This window comes from Macrobrachium rosenbergii, chromosome 9, assembly GCF_040412425.1.
Source record: "Macrobrachium rosenbergii isolate ZJJX-2024 chromosome 9, ASM4041242v1, whole genome shotgun sequence".
Classification (NCBI taxonomy): domain Eukaryota; kingdom Metazoa; phylum Arthropoda; class Malacostraca; order Decapoda; family Palaemonidae; genus Macrobrachium; species Macrobrachium rosenbergii.
Genome location: NC_089749.1, coordinates 20,116,798 through 20,142,661, shown reverse-complemented (window position 1 = coordinate 20,142,661; position 25,864 = coordinate 20,116,798). Strand labels below are relative to the sequence as shown.

The following is a 25,864-nucleotide window of genomic DNA, read 5'->3' as shown; positions in this document are numbered from 1 at the left end:
ACCGTATTATTACTTTACTTCATTACGGAAAATTTGAAATAGCTACGAACGCAAATGATGTAAATTAAATGATTCTTTTCTCTGCAGAAAGGGACAAAGGTTTCAAAACCTATGGACTTGGTAACCTCTGATTAGAATGCCTTTGGCATTAAAAGATAATGAAAAGAGATGTTTGCCATAAGCAAATGGTAAAATAAAATAAAAAAATATTCTCAAAGCAGCTCTGGTATTGCTTGCAAATAGATTACGGGGACAACAGCAAAATGAAGGGGTGCAAAATTCTAAAGCAAAATGGCGTGAAATTGTGATGACCAGCGTCTTTCAAATTATATATACATTTCATATGTGTGTGTGTGCGTGTGTGCGTGTGCGCGCACGAACGCGTATGTGTGCCAAGGTATAATAATGAAATTAAATCTAAAATACTCCATCAATTTCCGAATAAAGTTTAAAGAGGAATATTGCTAGTCAGAAGGCAAGATGCAGTTAGAAATGATACAATAAAGAAAACTACATATAGTTCCATACATAAACGAGATCATGATGAGGAGATGAGGATATATAGGACATGTCCTTCTCACAACCACCGGATGAATTGAATGTGATAGTGCCATCTTGGTTCCTGTGGGGCACTAGAGGAGTTGGAATACCTAAAACTTACCTGGATGAGAACTATGAGACAGAAGGAGTCTGGAAATGAGTGGAGACTGGAAGATAAAAAGTACAAGAAAGACGTGAATGGTGTAATATTACAGAAGCTCCCCTGCGTCTCACGATGTTGAAAGAGATGTATGCCTCAGGGTCACTGGGATTCAATCGGTGCTCGCTTTGGTTTGGAGAAGAATTGGTGCTTGTGCTAAATGACTTACAAGCAAAAGTCGGTCACAAAGAAAGAGATGTCGTCGCTGGAAGGGAGGGAGTGCAGTAGTGAATGAAAATGATCTACACTTTGGATATAAGTCCCGAAATTTGGTTAATTACTGAGTATTCGTGGTATACAAAAACGAAAATTCATTAAAATATATGCTTATGACAAAAGAAAATTGCAACGAAAAAAATTTGTTACAAAAACACGTAGATATAATATGAATTATTATCTTTGTGAAGCGGTATTTAAAAGGGAGATTAGTTTAAGCTAAAAAAGGAATGGTAAAAATTATGGCTATAGATGTAATCAAGATAAGTAAGCTTCTAAACAAAAAATTTCAACATATATGTCAAAAAATCTTCCTCATTCAAGTTTTTGCAATTTTACAACGAGAAGGATACTGTTCGAAGTAAAAAAAAAAAAAAAAAAATGTGTCATGTTGCCTTATAAAAGTGGATGAATATGGTAGTAAAGGACCAACCGAGTGAAAAGGTAAACATACATGAATCTTAAGGTTTTTCTCACCACTTGGATTAATAAGTTGTACTGGAAGGGAGTAAATACAGAAAGTTTATTGAGCAACAGATCTTAGGAAGAAAAATGCAAATGGAGTGATGCTGTCTGAAGGGAATGTAGTCCTCTGTAAACAGAGTGATACTTTGAAGCTGTCGAATGTGGAAAAACAAAAACGTCATATTTTAATTATGTAGATCCGAATGCATCTGGAATGACTGTTGAGGAATTATGGAGGGCAATTAAGAAGAAGGGGAGCAAAAAAGTCAGGAGTTTATGAGATGACTGGTGAGATGCAGAGGAACAGAAGTGATAGTGTGATTTAACCACTGACCAGGTTGTGGACTGGACTGGATTCATAGAATTTAGGCTACAGAGCCAAATCACTGGGGCAGTCGCAGTCATTCAGTGCTTAAAATAGTGAAGAGAGAGAGAGCTGGAGTAGTTGCACAGCAAAATAAAAAGATCCAGAAAATAAATGAGACGAAGAACGTGGGTCTAAGGGTGAAACTAGGAGAAAACCCCCACAGCTGCACTTAGAAGTAATCGTTAAAGTGGTTAGATAACGATTTGGAGAAAGAAAGTGAGAATGGAAGTAAAGTACAAGGCTAAAAACTGGGTATATCTGAGGGCCGAAGCGACGCTCCAAACGGCAGTTAATGCCTACAGTGCGCTGTGTGAGATCCAATGAAGGCACTACCTCCCTACAGGGTTGATCAGGGTGTGTATGTATGGTATGTTTGGATGGTGTAAAGGAATGGGCGAGGGAAATAATTAACCCTTTGTACACGTGGAAAGGTGATTGGGTGTCTAAGAATTGTAAGGGTTTAAAGGTTTCTTAATACAACAGGAGTGTGTAAGGTAGCATTCTGTCTGAGAAAAAAAGACAGCAAGGACTGATAATAAACGCGAATGTGAGCATCAAGCGTTTGTTATAGATAGCTGCATGGAGAAAAGCTGTAACATGCATGGACCTAGTAATTCTTCTGGTTTAGTTGTCATGTAGGTGTGGAGGATGTTTGGCAAAAAAACTTGTCGTGAGTGGTTAGATATTCTTAATCTGGAATCAATGTGTTACACTATGAAGAGCAAAGAGTAACTGTACTGGTGTAGAAGTTAGTCTCAGATAAGAATGTGTTGTCTCCATAGCAATGGATAGAGGGATGAGAGAAGACATCAGTAGCACGGGAGATTAAGGCGTAAACTTGGTGGCTAAAAAAAGGGGCTGTGGATGGAGTATGGAATTGCGGAGGTTAGCAAGCAGATAAGATGATGTAAAGAGGTCTTATTGAAGAGAAGCTGCAGAGACGGGTGAAAGAGCCTGACCATTTGTGAGAAGAGGAAGTCGAAAATGAATTAAGGCAAGATCACACTTAGGAGGGTAAGTTGAAACACATGAAGATGGCCCAATGAGATGTTGGTATGGATGGTGGAAGAATGGCTGTGGGTGGGTCATTTTCGCATTCTGGAGCAAATGTAACTGATGACAGTGGGATAAGGAAAGAGTTGAATCACAGAATAGGTGAAGCCAGGAAATTAGCAGGATCTCTGAAAAAGGTTGAGAAGGGAGAAGATTGTCTTAATGGAAGTAAAGTGTGGATATTGAATGTGAGCATAAGGGGAAAGGCTGAAGTTGCTGAGATGAATGATTTATGTAGCGTATGTGGAGCAAGGAAGAATGAGAGAATGAAAAATATGTAAAGATGGCAAAAAAGTGGTATAAAAAGGTTTGTACGGGTGAAAACATCATCCAAAGGTGGTTTGGTTGAGATGAAAGAATGCAAGACGATAGATTGGAGAGAGGGGTGGATAATTTTGAAGGGCATTACTATGAAGGTAGAGATATAAATATAGATGATTCAGTGTGTGTGTTGTGGGAAGGGGGAACCAAATTCTGCTGATTAGCTTTCAGTGTAAGCAGATGAAGAAGTTAATTTGAATTTTTCTGCAAGGTCCCATCTGTCAAAAGAATAACAGGACCATGAATCTATATAGAGATATATATATATATATATATATATATATATATATATATATATATATATATATATATATATATATATATATACTTATATATATATATGTATGTGTGTGTATGTATATAAACAGAGAAGTGCTAAATAAAAAAAATAAACAAAAATCCAACAATTCAGAATCATATACAAGATTTCTTACATACAATTGCAGATTACAACCACGGGAATTCCCAAACTTCTGATTAAATCTTTGAAATAACGAGAAATTGATGGGTGAAAAATACAACTCTAAACACGACCTTCCCCCCCCACACCAAAAAAAAAAAAAAAAAAAGAGCAGAAGGAAATCACCCGTTAAGGTAATTTTCTTATAACAATGTCTCCGAAAAAGTAGTCCACGTTTAATGTCTGTTTTCATCTCAATTATAACCAATGAAGGTTAACAGTGAATAGAGAGAGAGATAGAGAGAGAGAGAGAGAGAGAGAGAAATGGATAAATAAAAAATAGAGAGAGAGAGAGAGAGAGAGAGAGAGAGAGAGAGAGAGAGAGAGAGACAAAATGGATAAATAAATAAATTAGAGACAAAAATGGATAAATAGAGAAAGATACAATTTGGATAAATAATAAATGAGAGAGAGGGAGAGAGATACAAAATTGGATAAATAACAAATTAGAGAGAGAGAGAGAGAGAGAGAGAGAGACCCAAAGATTATGCCATCTGAAATGGATTACATTATGTCCACTGCCGTAACATCCAACTACGAAAAAAGTTAATTGCCTTTTGCATACCATTAATTCGATGCCTATGAAACCGCTAGCCCATAGAGCATAAACTGAGAGGAAGGGGGAGGGGGGGTGGATTATAGTAGTCCTCTGAAGAAGTGTCCATGATAGTTACGGCTAGGATCTCACGGACGGGAGATGAAGAGAAAAAAAAAATAATTACCATTAAATTCAGTTCTACGAAAAGAGGCATTACGGGAAGCATCTAATCAAGACGCATCGAGTCCCATACATTTTTTAAAGATGGGAGATGGGTAGAGGGAGAGTGGTTGCTGTAGAACAAAATAGAGAGAGAGAGAGAGAGAGAGAGAGAGGCTCAGGTCTGCCTCATAATTGAGGTGCTCACTCTTGATATCAAGTCAGATTAGATTCCCCAATCTAAATGCCACAGTGATACGGGGGAATCAATTACCTTTGCGGAGCAGGTGTTCGCTCAACCAAGGCAATGCGGTGGGTGGTCAGTGCCAAGGGTGGGCGGGGCGAAGGCGGGGAGTGGGTGGAGATGTGGGCGGGGCAAGCGGTAGCATCCCGGTGATTGGCCGAGCCGGAAGATCATCAATCACTCGCTAATGGACTCAGCGCCGCTGACACAAGGATGCGCTGTTCCCTCGGCCGCACCTCCTCCCTCCAAGCTGCGCTTTCATTGGTCAGCTGTGCGACTTCCACCAACTGCCTCCACCTGCAATCGCCAACCGCAGGGAACCGCAATACACTCAAAAACCGACGGGCCCGATTCTCTCGCTTCGAAATGCAGCAACGACAAGAAATTCGGACATTCCGTTCCGGTTGAAAAGGGAAACGGATTCCGAGAAATAGCAGGAAATCCAAAGTTTCGGAAATCGTGAAAATTCGAGGTACGAAGGAAACGGAAACACGAGACCTGTTACGAGCAAAAGCTGCAAGAGTAGCGTCTCTGAGGCGCCGTGATTAAGTGTTGCATGATAATGACTGCTTCCGCAAGCAATGCCTGCGAAGGATATTTATGACTCGAGAGCCATGTGCTTGTAAAAGTGCTTTGAAACGAAAGAAAAGCGGGGAAAAAAAAAGATCAGTCTCGAGACTTGCGTCCATATTTCGCGTGAATGTGCCAGGGACAGCTCGATGCGACCACCAGCTGGTGCAGCCATTGATAAAGGAATGCTAGGGTGAAGTGACAGTGTAAAGGGTGGAAGCTTAAATCATGGGCGTGGGCGAGTTGTGGGTGCCAGTCAGGGCTCTGTAGGAGACTCCGCCCACCGACAAGTGGGCGGCAGGAACCAGAATCCAGCTCAGTTGATGCCCCACAATTACAGTGTATCGCCACGACCTTTTGGGACTGTAATCTCGTGTGCCGCATTATTTCGCACGCCCCCCGTCGAGTCGGCTGCCCTCTAATCACGAACTCTCAGCGCGTACGCCCGCGACAGCACGTGAGCTACCACGAGCACGGCAGAAAAAACAAAAGCTCGTGCCAGTCGAGAAACTAAGGATTTGTTTTATTGAAAAGATCTCGGGGATAGCGCGCGGGGAGTTGGGGACTGTCCTGTGACGAGACGCTGGAGGGAGTGGTGAGGGGGGAAGGTCCCAGGGAGGAAAGGGGTAGAAGGAGGAGGCGGGGGAGGGGTACCAGGGAGGCAGTAAGCCAGAAAGGAGAGAGAGAGAGAGAGAGAGAGAGAGAGAGAGAAGACAAAGAGAGAGAGAGAGCGAGAGAGAGGAGACAGGGGCGTGGCTCTTGGACAGTGCCACAAGTGCCATCATGATGGAGGTGCCCAACCTTATAGGGGGGACTACCCCATCCACCACCAGCGGAATTGGTGGAGGGCTGAACACTCTCATCAACACCACCACCACAACCATCAACACCACAATCGGTAACAACAACAACAACAGCGGCAGTACAATGACCAGCGGGGGGCGCGGCGTCCCCTCCGTATTCTCCATATCTGCACTCGTCAATTCTAACTCTCCACCATCTTCTGTCACAGGTTAGTGACACTGATATAATGAATTGATCACTAACCTCCTCTCTTATTGTTTATGTTTGAGTGCGTGTATAATATGCACAACAATACAACTACCTACCTAACTAACTACTGCACACACACATACATATATTTATTATATATATATATATATATATATATATATATATATATATATATATATATATATATATATATATATATATATATATATATATATATACATACATACATACATACATATATATATATATACCTATATATATATATATATATATATATATACATATATATATATATTATCTAGTTTATAGATGAACCACAATAATTGGGTCTTAGCTAGCTATTAAAGCTGTTACTAAAGATAACGACGCATGAAATTAAAAGGTCATAAAACATAATACCGTGGTTGGCTGTGATTCAGTCTCTCTTATAGAACTACGCTTAAGAGCATGCCAAACACAAATTCATATATATATATGTATATATATATATATATATATATATAACAATATATATATATATATATATATATCTCTGTATATATATTATATATACAATATATATATATGCATAAACACAAGCTAAAATATCCTATTGTTTTTAATGATTAAAAATTATTCTCTAGGTCGAGAAATTGAAAGGCAAATGCCATTACCATACTCATGAAAAATCTCGTATGTATAGGAACAAGGACTAACATTAAACGATTATTTGTTAATTTACAAGGATTATGAAATTAAGTAAAGAGTTCCTGTCATTCGTAACCGCTGTAATGCAAAATGCAAATTTCGTTAGATAATTAGCGTTCAGTATATTTCATAATCTCCTTCCTTGTCACCACAGCTGGAACTTAATTTTGATAAGCTGGAACCCATGTTTTCCTAACTACTATCTTAAAAGTATCATTTTAACTACCTGCTAACTTCAGGTGTCATATACATCTGCTTTAGCAGCCATCTGCAAAGAATACTTCCGTCTAAATATTCTTTTCTTTTTTCCCTTAATCAACTGCCGACTGATCCTTTTCATGCATCCTCTACATACACCTAAAGTACGTATACTACCACTAAACATACTTAAATTATTTATGTATATGCAAATATAAGCAGATATATAAATATGTGTATGCAGGAGTTATCAACGATTCGCTAGTTAAAAGGTGTCGTACTGTTTGTCAGGCGCTAAAATTCCTGGGAGAAAGGAAAAATGTTGAAAATCTGTACGTATGGATGTATGATATACTACAGGCGTTCGTAATTTTAACAGCCCACAATTAGGAAGAATCTATTCATCAAAATATATTTTAACTGGGACATTCGTTTGCCTGCATATCTGAGTGTATTTATGTACAGTATGTATGAATGCATGTATGTATGTAGTATATATATATACAGTATATATATATATATATATATATATATATATGTGTGTGTGTGTGTGTGTACGTATATATATATATAGAGAGAGAGGAGAGAAATAGAGAGAGAGAGAGAGATTTTGGTTTGTATTCACGAAAGAAGCAATAGGCGTGCTTCCTCTTGACGGAGAGAAGGTTAGAAAAGAAGCACAGAGGGGAATTCAAAAGCTCGGCAGTGAATGCAAGCAATTCGAGTCAAACAGTTATAATCCATACTAATGTAACGCACAATAAATCACATTTTCTATCGACTGGTATTAACAAAAAACCTAACAATAAAGTCAGCCTGTAGATACACTGTTTATGACAGCTGTATTACATCCAAGACACATTATCATCAAATGAATATACAGTGACGCAATTTATTGTCGTTAATTCCTCGTGCAAAGAAACATATGAACCTATCTGCATACAAATTCCAAGAGACACTACTCGTGAAATCGTGCTGCACTGCAACGAAATTCAAATGTAAATTAATAAATCTCAAGCGGAAATCAATAACATAACCAGTTTAAACTGATTCTGTTTCAGAGACAAAAAATATATATGCACATATATGTGTATCTATATATATACACACATATATACATATATATATACACACGTTTGTATGCATGTATATATACTGTATATATATATGTCATATTATATTATTATATATATATATATATATATATATATATATATATATATATATATATATATATATATATATATATATATATATATATATATTGGAACGGACAGATAACATTGCAGGATAGAAGTTAATTCAAAATACTGATGAGAACCAACATCACTGGAATATTTTATTTTTAAGTTAATGCCTATAAAAAAACATAGATTTAATTTTTATCGAACTCTATCGAAGTAATTGGAGCATATAGGCCTACCTCTACTATTATCATTGTTATGACAATTCTTATTATTACTGTTAATTTAGTTGTAAAGGTAACTTTGTATTCTTTCTTATACCTTTCAAAATTGTTTTTGGCTTTAAATTGAAGCTATTACTTCGAATAACTAACATCACTAGTTGCAAAGTTCGGGTTTGAGGGCTAGAATCCTATTCTCTCTTCCACTTCTAAAGTCAATTTTGCAGTAAATTTTCACAGCTCCGGCAGCGATTAGTTTGAAAATTCCGTCCTTCTTTACACGACTCTAACTTAAATGTCTCACATATGCCAATTCTAAAGCAAGAGTGATTAAACTAAAAGGAGAAAAGTAAAATTTTCATTGAAAAGATGCAAAAATCAGCACCATTCAAGAAAAGCGTATTCACAAAATTAAATGTAAACATGCTTTCATAAAATGGACAAATTTTTTTTTACGACCCCACCGACTGACCCGGGAGAAAGGAAAGGAAGAAAAGCAAGTCTACCCCAAGAAAAACCCAGTACCTTAAAAGCAGCAAAATATATCCAGAAAGCCAGCAATTATCTGCAGCAACAGATCTTTTAGAATTCACCCTTAAAGAGTGCATATAATTTCAATAAAACTGATCCACTGAAAGTGCATATTTAATACATTAAGAAGATCTGGAACAGCTGACGTCACGTGACGTCAGCATTTGTCGCTGTGACAGATAAACTAAAAAAAAATTTAGACTAATTTGCAGGACGTTGGTGATTAATGAAAGGGAATATTAAGTGGCTGTTGTAAAGACATTGAAAAATACCCTTACATTATTATTTTTAATAATTCTACACGAGCAAACTTTCACATGGAACAAGCCTAAAAGGCAAATTACCACGGAGAGGGAGGTCCTGCAAAATACAAAATCGGTATGTAAAAATGGAGATAGGAGAGAGACAAAAACATATAACACGGCTACTTGAAAACAAATACGAAAAGCTGAGAGGACATATAAATAAATAATGAAGGTTATAAGATTTGAAAAACCTGAGGCTTAACCGTTTATTTTTTATAATGATGCTTGTCCATTATATGACTTTGTATTGAATTATTATTATTATAATTATTATTATAACTATTATTATTATTATTATCATTATTACCAGAAATATACGCATATATTATACAAGCCAGTTTCCATAAAACAGAATCCGTAATGTGAAAAAAAAGAGAAAAATAAGGCAACACGAAAAGAGGTTAAGCGCATAAAAATCCAAATAAAAGTAATAAATAAACCCTTATCAAAATATTAACAAAGTAATAAATAAAAACAAAAGCACAGCAATTGCGAAATAGCTTAAAAAAATTTGGAAAAGGGCCCATGACACCTTAGAGTAGAAACCCTCGCGCGTATTTTCTCGCTTCTGTCCCGTGTCGAGGGTCACAGATACTCAAGCACTACACTTTCATCTCTTTATTTATTAATTTACGCAAGATCTCACCCTTTAGCAAAACATTCACGAAAAAACGCAAGCACAAATATATACGTAAAAAAAAACCTGTGCTCAGTTACATGAGAGCACAACTGCTACAAACAACCGCGTGAAACATATACATTATAAATTAAAATAAAATATATATATATATATATATATATATATATATATATATATATATATATATATATATATATATATATATATATAAATTATATATATAGCCTACTCCTGAATTCATTTTCATACAGTAGATAACAAGTAAACATACCGGCAATGAGCGCCCAAAAGCAAAACTTCTCAACTAATCTCTAAGCACGAAAAAAGTGTTGCTATGCCATGCCTTTCAGTAACTACCGTAAAAAACGCATCTTCCACGATATGAACGTCCAAAATGACGTCGTTATTTAAAGGATTATCGTACACCAGGATAACACCTTACGTAAAGCCTCCGTGATAATTTCATAATACATAGACAGCGACACCGAATAGTTAATTCTTTTTATGGTCGTTCAGCATAATTTCTTTCAAAAGTATAATTCCACCTATGTCATCCTTTTACTTCAAGTTGGGTCAACAATCATCATTTACAATGAATTCCTTTTCATTCCGGAAGACAGCTAAGAGTCCTGTTAAAAACATTTTTCATGTAAGTAATCATTTCTTTACTGACCGATTTATTTCCTCTGATCAATATCAACATGACTAGTATTTACATTCTACATTTTCAATAATCTTAATTTCCGCCGTGCAAATAATCATGATCAATATGACTGTATTTACAAACACCGCACATTACACTAATGCTATCCACAATTTACGATTCAGTACAAAGGTCACCAAAATGGTTGGTTTGGTTATCACACTAGATATTTCTCATTGTTGCTGTCTGAAAAGAATCTTATGACATTCACTCTTCTCGTGAGAGACGAGGCCTATCTCTTCTCTCGGGGCTTAAGCCTACTCCTCTCTCCCCGTCTTTCCTGCATTCTTCAAACTTTGCTTTTTTAAAAAGATGTAGTTTCATCTTATGACTTTGATATATTATTATTATTATTATTATTATTATTATTATTATTATTATTATTATTATGTACATGCATCCTTGTTGAATAGGCCACATGCCCCTGACTTGGCTGGCATACTTCCACAGAATGGATGGGCGCCAGTGACCTCTAATGCCATAACGCCACAGAACCATATCGCAATCATTCAATCACTCAACAGAACAGACGCCATACGTGAAAATAAACGGGTTAAAAAAAACACAGATACTGACGAAAGTGTACGCGAAAATCAAATCAACAGAAATAACTCACTAACCAAACAGATGCATAAATAATTATTTCAAAAAATTTATCGATAAATATGGCACAGGACCACTGGCCTATACCGGCAGCGTTACAACCGCTCGTAAATTTGAAAGCGTTAGCACTCACGCCCCCGTAAGGGGAACCGCTCCACAGTTTTATTGTAAAGGCAGCGCTAAACAGTCTGTTACTGGGCACTGTGGCATTATGGGACCTTGAGAAAAGAGTGGCACGTACTTACTTGAGATACTCAATCGCTACCCCAAAGCATTTTAAGGTTAAGTTCCTTGAAATTTTGGTCTTAATAATAATAATAATAATAATAATAATAATAATAATAATAATAATAATAATAATAATAATAATAATAATAATAATAATAATAATAATAAAGTCTGCAGTAGTTTGTATGCAGTATATTTGCTACCATACAGGGAAGCTTCCGCCAGCAGTTCAGTTGGCAGAAAACCTCCGTATATGATATACTACATGCACACATCTACAGACTTATTTTTCCATTTAAGATCACAGGGAAAGTGATATTCAAATAATAATAATATAATGACTTTCTAATTAGGCTGTATACAAATACAGTATGCAAATAAAAAAGATACAAAAAAAAAAAAAAAAAAACGCCACGATCTCAGCTGCTCTGAGACACTGCTAATCTTAATACCAACGGAAGTAGTAACAGCAGTTACACAAATAATGGCAGTAACTCGTTCAGTGGTACAAATGGGGCTGGCAATTTTGAATCCCTGAAAAAACTTAACGGAAACCTATCAACAAAGAAAAAAAAAATGATAATTTCGAACTATATTGACAATTGGAGAAATTTTTAATAATCCTGTGCTTTCAAATCACTGGTAGTACCCAAGTAATTTTAACGTTCACTTTACAAGTCAAATTTAAAATATTCTAGAGAAGATTCATCAAACCAAGGAATACAAAGTATTATTTTGTATTGCTTTATGAAAGACATCACAGAGTGATGAATTTCACAAATTCTACAAGATATTAATTACAAGCCAGCAGTAGATTGAAATTATTTACGAATAATTCACCGAAGGTACAGTTTTAAACACTTTTCACAAAAGATTCATCACTGCAAGTTCCAAATTAAAAAAAGCATATTTTACCCAAGTAATCACCAGTGTCAATTTATTTAAGAAATTACAGAAAATATGCACCATGGCATGTTAAGAATGTTAAGACATTCAACCGCGCTGTCTATCTGCGGATAATCGCCGCTGGGATTGATGAAACTGCTTTTATTTTCCAAAAGAATCTCAGATTGACACCTAGATACAGACAAAAAATCCTTCATAAAACACCCCAAAGTTACAGTTTTAGGAGTATATACAGCCCATCAGTACGGGAGACAGAGAAGTATGATTTGCAACTGAAAATGAACCATAAAATACAATGGAAAACAGGTATGGAGATAATTCCTCAACCACTAATACAAGATTAGGATCAGTTTTGACTCTCTACATCATAAAGCCACAACCTCAGATGGATTTTTCAGTATTATAAATGCAAGTATCAGAGGTATGTGTATGATTGACTACAACATAAATACAAAGCAAGATAGAATTTTAGGAGTTTATTATTGCTTCACAAGATGGGAATTCAATACCTTACACGATTTGCCTTGAAAGAAGAATAAATTTTAAAGGCGGCAGTCTGCTGCCATGTCTGCGACATATCTTTTTATTTTACAAGTTTCATTTCAGAAAGAACAAATACTAAACAATAAATTACTTAGTACTTTTTGGCAGACGATAACAAATGAGATCACACTACTTGAGCACCTAATCCTCTGAAGTAATTCAAAATGTTTATAATTATCTCATTTTCTCTTGAACTGGTTTTAGTGAAAAAAAAAAAAAAATAGTCCGAAATCTGAGGAATATTATTAAACACGTCCCAGTCATAAAATGGGAGAAATATTGAGATAAATTCGTAATTTTCAACTGTGATGATCATGGTCACACACATACAATCACGCCGAAAAAGACGCTTATCAATTGTAAAAATATCTCCTTCCCGTTTACTGTACTCGAAACTTTCAACGGCAGCTTCCGAAAAATGTTTATTGGCTTTCTGAACACCGAATTGTCCTTAAATCCTGAACTGCGCAATAAGTATCATCACGGCTGATTTTGGGACACCCAATTGCATATATCTGCGTTAATTCCGGAAGGTGGGTATAGAAAAACACCGACACGTCTCCATTAGTAGTGATAGACGGATGGTCAGATTTTCGTATAATGTCCGGAACGGAAAAAAAAAAAAATTCTTTATAATTTATGTTTATAAATCCATATGTAGGCGAAGATTATCTGTTACGTTTGGCGCATTCAATTCTCCTGAGCATTTCCTGTTCCGAACATAACAATGCCCAACGTGATACGAAGCAAATTATAAGCCTCTCTAGTTGCAATACAGCACATTAAATCAAGAACAATTTCCTAATCATCTCTAAGCAGCTTTGGAACTTTCGCCTGCTTACATTTTCCTTCACTTCTCTAATCTTACACTGGGCATGTAAAATCATTGTTTTTCCTTGGGGCGTTGGTTTCCCCAGTCAGTTAAAATTCTCAGTGGGCCTTCTGTGTAAGCATAATAAACGGTTAAAGTTTTCTGCAGAGGGGGTCATCCACGATTCAGTTTTTAGAGTATGAATGTGAGAATAACCTTTATATTCCTTTACCTCTGGGGCCAACATATGTTAGGGACCCCAGATTAATGCTGAATCTCTCTCTCTCTCTCTCTCTCTCTCATACACACATATATATCATACATATATATGTACATATAAACAAGCGTACACATATTATACATACACGCATACACACACATATATATATATATATATATATATATATATATATATATATATATATATATATATATATATATATATATATATATATATATATAGAGAGAGAGAGAGAGAGAGAGAGAGAGAGAGAGAGAGAGAGAGAGAGAGAGAGAGAGAGAGAGAGAGAGAGAGAGAGAGAGAGAGAGAGAGAGAGAGAGAGAGAGAGAGGCGCCTGCATGTACAGTAAAAAAAATAAAACCTTCGAAATGCATTTTTAGCAGTTCGTATAAAATTTCTAAAATGCCATTAATACTTTTGCCGCAAACAGAACAACACGTTATGGCTGAAAGATCCACAGTCGTGTACTGCCTTACCACTGAAACTGAAAAAAGAATACGCCGATATATTCATTAACATATTCATTTATATCCAACAATATAAATAAAATTATATTTTTTTCTCTCAGCTGTAATTCCCGCTAGCGCAAAAAACAAAAAGAACCTACAGTATTATTATTATTATTATTATTATTATTATTATTATTATTATTATTATTATTATTATTATTATTATTATTATTATTATTAGGTGGAATACAAATCCAACCATCCCATTATCTTTTGACACTTCACACTGTAATACACTACTGACGGACCTTCTGAAAACAATAGTTATTTTCTTTTCGACCAACCAACCAATTCCGAGCACGAGAATTTCGTCATTACTCTGCCGGTGTCATTAATAACGGATATTTTCTGACACCAAAAGATATAATGCTTAAGCTGCTGGTTGCCTTGCGCTAACGGACGGGAGAGAGAGAGAGAGAGAGAGAGAGAGAGAGAGAGAGAGAGAGAGAGAGAGAGAGAGAGAGATTTGCGTAAGCTATTAATAGCCTTGCGGAAAAAAAAAAGAGCGTGCATTACATCCTTACCTTGTATTTGAGATTACATATATATATATATATATATATATATATATATATATATATATATATATATATATATATATACATATATATATATATATATATATATATATATATATATATATATATATATATATATATATGTATATATATATATATATATATATATATATATATATATATATATATATATATATATATATATATATATATATATATATATATATATATATATATATATATATATATATATATATATGTGTGTGTGTGTGTGTGTGTTTAAACATGAGTGATGCACAATACTGTGCATCTGAGTGTGTGAAATGCAAAGCAAAAATTAAACTGCATAAGCAGAAGTCATGGGCAATCTTCGGTGCGTTACCGATTAGATTGGTTAAGCTGAGGCAATCGTCGTCAATTAACCGTTAAATTTGCCAGTGCCGAAGACCTCCACACAAAAAATTAAATAAACCAATCGACGAATAAAGGTTAAAGACAATAAATTCACCTAAGCAAAAAGATCCGAGTTGAATGTTTACAAGTGAATTCAATAACCGAATGGTAATCAGATTCGGCGAAATATTGCCGTAAGGCTGAAACACTTATGTTTATTGGCCTGCACTGTTCGTTCAAGTATGTATATATTTGCCTGTTTATTGTTGTGCACTTATCGGTTTATTTTGTCTCTCTTATTTCTCCATCTTTAAATATGGATATGCTATTTGATGGTCCTTTTTTTGATAGGTTAGTTAATTTTTACGCTTATTCTATTTGAAAGTTTGCATTTTTCAATTGATAATAATAATAATAATAGTAATAATAATAATAATAATAATAATAATAATAATAATAATAATAATAATTATTATTATTATTATTATTATTATTTTTATTATTATAACTGACGAAAATTAATGTATCTAATAAGCGCACACTTAAAATAACACTTAAGTAGGGTGACCAACAATGTAAAATTAGTGTGAAAGCAACCTTTCAGTAAAAAAAAAAAAAACACGTTCAAGGTGGAACGTTTTACGAAAAATTCAAGAGCTAAAAGAATGCTTTAGAGTAACAGAAAAATTTCCCAAGACCTCAAACCATTAACAGATGAAATACTTGACAAATAAATTTCAAAGAGAAACGAAGTACCTGACAAATAAACTTTAAGGAGAAACAACCGCACACCGGACCATTAAACGAGGATTCAAAAACGATTTTGTCACATATTTCAGCTAATATAAGAAATATGTAAATTGTGTTTTTGAAATAACGCATCTTGCGACTCAAATTCGCTGTTAATTTTGAGATCTTAATCTACTGAGTCAAAACTTCACATATGAGCAATTTCTATAAATATCAATATAGATGCAAATGGCTGTCAGTACCAATCTTCATACCTGATGAGACTGGGCTATTAATATTAAAAGTTAATATCGGTATGAAATGGATTATCAGTATCAACATTTAGGTGTTCCAGCACAATCCCCTATCAGTACTTTAATATTCATGTAAATTGCGTTATTATGTAGTCTAGGTAAATTGGATTTTTCTTTCAGTATCAAATTCCAAAATCGTCAATTGAGCTATTAGAATTAGAACTTCAACAAGGAAAAAAATGCGCCGAAGTTTCTTCGGCACAATCGAGTTTTCTGTACAGCGTATAATCAAGGCCACCGAAAGCAGACCTATCTTTCGGAGGTCTCGGTATAATGCCGTATGAGTCGCCGCCCATGAAACTTTAACCACGGCCCGGTGGTGGCCTGTCCTATATAATTCCAGAAACACGATTATGGCTTCCTTTAACCTTAAATCACTCGGGAGATATAATTCAATTAAGACTCAAGTTTGTGTTATGTGTTGCAAAAATAGAAGTAATTAAATCGTGTACTGTATACTAGTCTGAATCATAATCTTGAATGTGAACGATTTTCCCAATCCTTAAACGTTAATTATTATATGTCCACATCTACAAAACCCTTTTGCGCTGTAAATTTACCCAATTGATATTAAAAAGAAACTGAGCCGTTGAATAATCTGAACAGATAAAGTGAATAGACCAGGCAATAAAACTGTTTCCAATAAATAAATAAAAAAAAAACGAATCGAGAAAACATCTGTCCAAAGAGAAACCTTTAAAAACAAAATTAAAGGATATGTATCGTTATTAATTTACGTAAATATAATTGATCCCTTCGAAGTAACATACGGAAATAAATTGATTTATACGAAGCCATTTACATAAATATTTGTTCCTTCGAAGTAATTTACTAAAACATTTATTTCTTCGAAGTAATTACGTAAATAAATCGATTCTTTCGTAGTCATTTTTGTAAATATGATCCAGCGATAAACCGCATGGGAGTCATTTGAAAAACTTGGAAAAGAGTTTTCAAAGTTTAATTTGTAAAAATTCTGGTAAGAAACACCACAAAGAAAAAAAATTCCATACAAGTTATGACCCTGAAAATATCTCAAAATCAAACCAAAAATCTGTTTAGTGGTAAATATGGGAAAAATCGAATCCGGATAATTATTTTGTCAAGCAATAAAAACAAATTCTAAAAAGGAGTTTACGTAAATTCCGTCAAGTTTTGGAATGTCCAAAATCAAACATTTCACAAAGAAACAACTGGCCAATACCAAAGCTACTGAAATATTCTAGTAAAATAACTTAGAAAAACTAAAGGGGAAAAATTTTTGCTACTATAAATTAACCCGGGACGATACTAACAAGAATTAAAATGAAAAGATCGAACACACAAAGAAACTCTTTAGTAATGCATCCTCAATGTTCACATTAAATTATGACTGTTATTAAAAAAAATAACTTTTTTTTATTTATAATACATAAAAAAGTCTGAAAACTAATGCACCTTAAAGAAAGAACAAAACAAAAACTGACAATTGACATCAACATATCGAAAATCACGTACTGTGCATATTATTAAAGTCCTGATTACGAAAAAGTATGATCATTTATAACTAAAATAAAAAAAAAGTATTACGTGGACTCTCGTGAGGTACTACTAATCATAAATTTAAATAAAAAATTTCATTCCACTAAAAGTTCAAATTACGTATGATTATGACTCTTAAAAGTTCAAATGAAAAATTTATTTCAGTCAAGTATAGAAAAGAAGATTCGACGTAATAGCCCAGCCGGCAGGAAAAAATGTTAATGTTATCACTTAATAAACACGAAAACTATAAAATAAGACGTTTATAATGACGAAATGCACCGAAAACGACCAAGTAAATTTTTAAAAATGAAACTATACAGTAATTCATATTTACAGCAATTAAAAAACATATCGGTTATTGGTGGTAATGTATGTAATGAGACTCGATTTTATACACTGACTTTCTTATGAGACCAAACGAAAAAAATGTGCTCCTTCTCAGTTATCTGTTTAAAGAAAAAATCATGTTGTTTAGCTAGTGACAAAATTTCTATTATTTATCTAGTGACAAAATTCCTTTCATTCATCTAGTGACAAAATCAGTTATTTATTTAGTGACCAAATTTGAGTTATTTATCTAGTGATATAATTTCTGTTATTTAACTTGTGACAAAAATTTCAGTTATTTATCTAGTGACAAGATTTGAATTATTTATCTATTGACAAAATTTGAGTTATTTATCTAGTGACAAAATTTGTGTTATTTATCTAATGACAAAATTTCAGCTATTTATCCAGTATAAAATTTCTGTTAACCAGTGACAAAATTTTAGTTATTTACCTAAAGAAAAAATTTCAGTTATTTTTCTAGTGACAAAATTTTAGTTATTTACCTAGAGACAAAATTTCTTTTGCTTATCTAGCGACAAAATTCAGTTATTTATCTAATGACAAAATTCAGTTATTTAGCTAGTGACAAAATTTCAGTTATTTATCTAGTGACAAAATTTTTATTATTTATCTAGTGACAAAACTGCAGTTATTCATTAGGTGACAAAATAGCAGTTAATTACCTAGTGACAAAATTTGTTATTTAACTGGAGACAAGATTTCAATCTACTGCAACACGACCGCACCACCCTAGAGAGATTAGTGGGCACCTGAAGAGTCTGAAGACCCAAACCTAATCGGCTGAGGCTACAAGACAGGATACTGGAAATGAGTGGAGATTTGTGAAAGCAAAAGCACAGGAAAGGCTAAAGTGCAAGAATCCCACAAAGCCTTTTGCGCCGCCCGTCATTGGAAGCCATGATGATGATGATGATGATGAATGTGATGAAAAGAAGACGCTGAATTGGGAACGGTCTGTTAGCCTTCTCCACACCGCTTGGATTATCGTATCATCAACTGTGTGCTCAAGACACAGGTGTTGGCCGAGCGACTCAATCAATATCACTGAAATAAACACATAATCGCGTCGATGAAGGGGATTGATTGCTTGATTCGTGTCATACAGTCTCACGGACAGATTCGTAATAGTAAATAAATATAGTTTGGTTACGTACTCTGGTGCTTTCTTAGCGAACGCCAATCTTGAAGGTAATGCAATGTATAAAGTTTGAAGAAAATATTCTGGTCCGCATCCACCAATAGACTTTTAATGAGAAAGTGACTGAGTGACCCCGTGCCTATTACGATTCATACATTACTGAATAGTTTTAGCTTTGCGGCAATGGATAGTTATGAACTAATTTTTTTTATTAAAACAGTTGGTTAATGATCAAGCTACGTGCTGTCTTTACATATTATCTAAAAAAATGTTTAATGTATATTCCCAGCAATCCTCTCATAAACATAAAAATTTATAAACCGTTTCCTATAAGTTTTCATTTCATATCGTAATTCGAGAAACGTTTAAATTCTTAGTTGTTGGCGTGAATGTCTTCAAAATTAACGGACATATCAATTCGAAACTGAATCGTTAGAAGCTTGCAAATTGAAAATTAAAGGGTCTTCCGTTATGTATTTATATATATTGAGTTAAAATAAGCCCTAGAACCTAATATCGTGAGTTAGTGATTCGAAGATAAGTTTAATTTACTGAACGTTACAACTTAAAATATTCCCAGGCCAAAATATGAATGATAATTTCTTCTTATTAAGTACCAAATGGCTTTGATAGATTCCACTCTCGACTTAGATGAATTCCAATAAAAAAACAAATAATGGCGAATTTACGGTACACATTGATCAAGGTTCAGACACTCCTAAAATCCATATGCTTTCGGGTCACCTTGTGACCCACTGCCACCTGCATCAGACCGTTTCATACTGTGGCAAACCTCATTAACGCTAGTTTGAGACGAGTTAACAGATCCAACCAAACGTTCTACCCAGTACTTTTAGCCGGCTGCCCAAAAGGGCACTCGCCATATTGCAGCGGCCCAGCGAATAACTTCTTGGTTCGATTCGACTTACATTAAACAAAAACAATTTCCACAGAGGAGATAGGATCCGCAACACTTCCACCTAATCAAGGCCTGATTGGAGGAATACAAAACAATTAGGCCTAAAGCAGGAGGTCTTATTTCGGAGGAGTTGACACACGTCACACTGCACTGTGTCGCCTGGCACTGACACAAGACACTCAGAGGACATCTGACCGAGGTGTTGTATCTGGCCCTGTACAGGTTTTCTTGTCTGCCTTGAAGCTGCCACTTTCCACTCGACTGTACAACCGGGCGTTCGTAAAAATCAAGCAGCTTGGCTTTACCTAAATCCTGTTTTAGGACGCCACTTAGCTGAAATCAGTCCAGGAATCTAGATCTCGTACTTAACTTGAACAGCATATATACGCCTGTGTTAGCACTTCCGGCGGTTAAAGTTTTGAAAACATAAACTCTGTATCATTCGAAAACATAGGCATCACCGCCGTTAAGCCCAAGACCTTTTATTTTCATTTGTACATTGTTCATTAAGCTCAAGACTTTTTTGTTTATTCATTATTATTTTGTGAGGGTTCGGGACAGAACTGATGAGAAAAAGAAATAAAGGAACTTAACGCTATTTATCCTGCTTGTTGAAAGAGCTTAGTAACAATATTGGTCCCAGTTTATACATAAGAATATGTATGTGTGTGTGTGTGTGTGTGTGTGTGAAAGAGCGCACGGGTGCGAGCGCGCGTGTGAGGGTACACGAGCGAGCCCGGTTAATAAGTTCCGTACGGCACCGACAACATGCGCCCCCATAATAAGCCTGCGGGTCATTCATATCTGGGACACTTTTATTGAAAGAGAAACACGCCTGGAGACGACGTATATTCATCAAAATTGGCAGCGGGCGATCGGTCTGCGCGGTCCATACCCATCAATTACCTTATGTATCGACCTTTTCGCTCTTCCAATTTCGAAATTAACTTTAATTCCGGAGGCTTTAAAGTCCAATTTGCGCCGCAGGTGTTGTGATCCCTCAAACTCTCCTCGCTATTTGAGAAGAAGCGGTAACCTCCGTATGTTAGACGAAAATAGAGTTTAGTTTTTCTTTCTTTTTTACAAAGTACATATAAATTTCCAGACGCTCGTTAAAATTATCATTGTCGTTTTTGTAAAAATCATCAGCTGCAAGTTAGAATTATCGTTGAAGTTTTTAAAAAATTCATCAGCTGCATGTTAAAATTATCATTGCCGTTTTTATAAAAATCATCAGCTGCAAGTTAAAATAATCATTGTCGTTTTTATAAAAATCATCAGCTGCATGCTAAATTTATCATTGTCGTTTTTTATAAAAATCATCAGCTGCATGTTAAAATTATCATTGTCTTTTTTTATAAAAATCATCAGCTGCATGTTAAAATTATCATTGTCGTTTTTTATAAAAATCATCAGCTGCATGTTAAAATTATCATTGTCGATTTTATAAGAATCATCACCTCAATGTTAAAATTACCATTGTCGATTTTATAAGTTTATTTCTTTTACTAAGTACTATACATGAAAATTATCGCCTGCATGTTAAAAAATTACCCTTACCGTTTTTATAAGCTTATATGTATCTATATTTGTATAGAAAATGTACAGGAAATTGCTAAAAACGTATAGAAAAATGGCTAAACGTAATACCGATTATACAATCCTATTTTTATATTTTTCAATGCAAAACGGAAGTTAACCATTACATAATTCGTAACAGATGTATTTTTAGCTGCAGTTGTAACGCACATCGTGGAAACATATAATTTGTACTACACGTGTAAAACATTTACTGATTCGCGATACACTTTTATTTTTCTGTTGCAATATTGGAAAAATTTATTTTCCATCCATGGCAAGAAATCTATTTGACAGGAATATAAGTTATTTATAAGTTTATATATGCAAAACCCTAGAATTCACCTACTGCCTCTGTGTTCCACATCCCTAAAATTCCCTCTAAGGAGAGTAGGTTTACCCCCTTTTTTTTTGATTTAGTATAAAATCTACCTTTTTACCTTTCTGTAGATCCAGACCAGATTTCGGTTCTATTAAGTTCCTGCTTATCTACTATTATTTAGAATGTGCAAAAACATACTTATGGAATAAGCCAAAAAGGCCAATGGCTAGGAAAGCAGGTTTCCACAGACCATAATGTCCATATGTGAAAAATGCAGGAACAGAGATGAAAAAAAAAAAAATAATGATAAATGAGAAAAAGTCTCCAGTTCCGAAAAAAAAAAATACTGCCACTGTCCTTAACCTTTTAACATGCAGTAAATAAACGCCTTCATCGTTCCATTTTTGAAGAGTAACACAAATACCGAAGACTTTTCTTAAGTTCCCTTGTTACCTTCAAGGGGCAGAAAGGTTAACCGCTTTCTCATTGGTAATATACTGCCCTCTTTCCTTCTTAATCCTCTCCGTTGTCCTCGGACTTGGGGTGGTAATGAGCATGCGCGCGCGCGCGCGCGCACATATGCAACTATAACTTACTATTGGAAGCGTCGATGGCACATTCTATGGCCCTCTTCCAATTAGTGTCAAATCGTACACACTTCACATTCGGGCACAATTATACTAACACACTGCTTAATGCACTAGACCACTGGGGTTTGTAGCAAGTTCCCCGGGGGTTTTTTCGGTCATGCCCCTAGGTTAGGTTAGGTTACATGGGATTAGGAAACAAATTACTCTCGTAATCTGGGTGCGGGAAACATAATGAGATTATTTTCAAGAAAATTCTATGGTTAGTTTTTAAGATATGGCGTCCCGCTTTTTTCAGGGAAAGGTCTCGGTACTAGGTTACATCTCGGGAAAATGCGAGGCGGATTGCACAACGCTGTAAACATCTCTTCATACGTCTCAGAAGAATTAATAGAATGTCAGCGAATAAGCTGAGTTTTGCGTAACATTTTATGGTCATGAAATACGTTGTAGTCTTCATCGCTACAACCGTTGACGAACATTTAAGCATATTTCTTTTTTAATTGTTCTAAGAAATGTGTCATTTTAGTCCTGGCTGAATTTCGTCGTCAAAGCCATCGACGTTGCAATACAGTGTATACTACGTATGTACACGTATTCAGAAGAATACAATATACATATATCAAAGTGTAGTACACATACGATCAAAAAATGCTCTCCAAGGCACCTGTTGGACAGCGAAAATGGTGGGGAATTATTCCTTTGGACTCTTCTTCATGTCTTTTTGATAGTGAGAGTAAAACTTCATATAAATAAAACTTTATATGCGTTTACACCTCACTTATTTGTGCGTGTATCATCAGCGAACAAACGCAACGTAAACGACGCAAATGCATTAACAATAATTGCATGATAAAAAAATATAACAACTACGTGGAAAATTACGTTTCCAATAAAAATGACGCAACAAAGAAAAAGTAACGAACGAGGTCAAATTCATTTTGAAACGATTCAGTATCGCATTTGAAACTGATTACACCTGGGTGTATACGTACGTAAATTAATAAATCACTCCGAAATAGAAATCCAGGTGTTGGGACACTCCATTTTAATCACATTTTCCTTCAAAAGCGTAAAAGGTCACTTAATGAAATGATGTCACTGGAGGAAATGAATGACCTTTACGAAACTCGGTCGTTCCCTTCGTATTACCCTTTCACTGGTTATTAATTACGTGACCTTAGGAAAAGGCTGATGGGGAGATGTAATTTCACTGCTAATGAGAAACAGCCAAATTGTAGCCTTTAGGGCAACTTACAGTGACACACATGAATATCTATTTCTTCAGCCTTCCAATATATGAAAAAAAAATTCATATCTAAATATTTTTTAGTAACAGACCTTTACCCTTGGGGGAATTAGCGCTAGATGATTATATAATATAATATATATGTATATATATATATATATATATATATATATATATATATAAATTATGTATACTAAATATAGGAAAATGTTAAAATTAAAAACACCGTCAATATTTTTATACTAAAAAAAAGTTAAGAAACTAGAACGAGATAGAAATGGAGTGAAAATGGAAACACGTTTTACCTATTGATATATGGTAAATAAGCCTTATTTCTCATATAGCACCTATTAAATACCTTTTATATTTTCACATTCTTTTTTACTAACAACAAATAGTTTCCCCCAAAAAAGGATGTAGCTCCCGAGAAAAGAAAAGATAATGGTCACTTCCAAATTCATGCTTAAACGGATGCACATTGGATGAAAACCTGTGCATAAAACTTCCACAACACACATCTACCCTAACTGCTTTTATGCAATACGGAAGCAGAAGCAGAAGAAATACCAGCAGAGGGTTGTAACCCAGTCCGCCACTCACCGCTATCTTGCACATACTCTCTCCCTTCCTTTTTAATGCCTCTTTTACTCTATTAATCCATCTCCTCTAAGGTCTGGCTCTCATCATTTCATATTCTATACGTTACACCATCATATCGTACTCCAATCTTTCTTCTATATCTTTCGTTAATATTAAGACACTTCCCATAAAAGGGGGTGGCTCCACAGGAAAAAAAACAACACAATGATCACTACCATTACTGTACATACATTAATTGCTAAATCGTACATGGATCCGTGAACATAAAACCTGCACAACATACACCTACACAGAGGCTTATCAGAGGTGCACTGGTGCCCTACACGCTAAACCATTCATCTCGATCTAGTGTGTACTCTCTCTGGACACTGAGGTCTTTCAATCTCATTTTTCCAGCAACTCTTTCATGAGGCTACTCAACACTTTCAGGTCTTCCTCTTCTCATTCCTCCTAGCACTTACGGATTGGATTACATATTCGTTTCATAAATCTATCGTCCTCCATGTTAACCGCATGAATAAACAATTTCAAAATGCCATAATCTAGTTTCCCATCAAGCTAGTCTTTTTACCACTTCTTTAACGTACATTTCCCCACAGTTCTCACACTTGCAATTTTCCTTACATCATCCACTACCCAAAAAGCTTATTTATATTTCCTTTCATCTGAATTCTACATCTCAACTGCACTCCCATAAAGGAGAGTTGGGTAAACCATTCCTTCACACATTCCATCAACGCTTCCAATCGTTTGCTCAAATACACACACACACAAACACAAACACACACGTTTTCCTTTTGTGGTTCATCTATTCTGTGACTCACCTTTAACCTCATTTTATGCTTCTATTCTTCCACCATCCTTATTAACACAAATTGCCCCATCTTCTTGGCTTCCATGTACCCGCATAACTTCAATCTAAACTTTCTTCGTTTGCAAGCATTTTTAAACTCTTTTATTAATCTTTGTAATATCTCTTCACTATCCCTAAGGAGTCCATCCCTAGCAAGCACCAACCATTCCGAACACCAATCAAGGTTCATTTCCTTATCCCAAAATCGTGCACCTGCATCAGATGTCCTTTCTGTGAATCACTGCAACTCTCTCTCCCTAAGGGTATTGAATAGTCAATAGGATCTCGTAACTACTCCACTTCCAAGGATTTTGAAACTTGCTACCTCCTGAAATACATGACGAAATTTAATCCTCTATGGTGGAATTAGAA

At 35.1% G+C, this 25,864-nt stretch overlaps 1 protein-coding gene across 1 annotated transcript in view; it reads left to right on the top strand.

The window, feature by feature from the left end:
- The first annotated feature begins 4,828 nt into the window (after positions 1-4,828).
- The window catches only part of LOC136841528 (homeobox protein aristaless-like), a 305,117-nt gene continuing 284,081 nt past the window's right edge, over positions 4,829-25,864 (top strand). Inside the window, exon 1 of the mRNA XM_067108484.1 lies at positions 4,829-6,105. Coding sequence (XP_066964585.1) covers positions 5,877-6,105 — 229 coding nt within the window. The 5' untranslated portion in view covers positions 4,829-5,876. The remainder of the gene's footprint in view (positions 6,106-25,864) is intronic.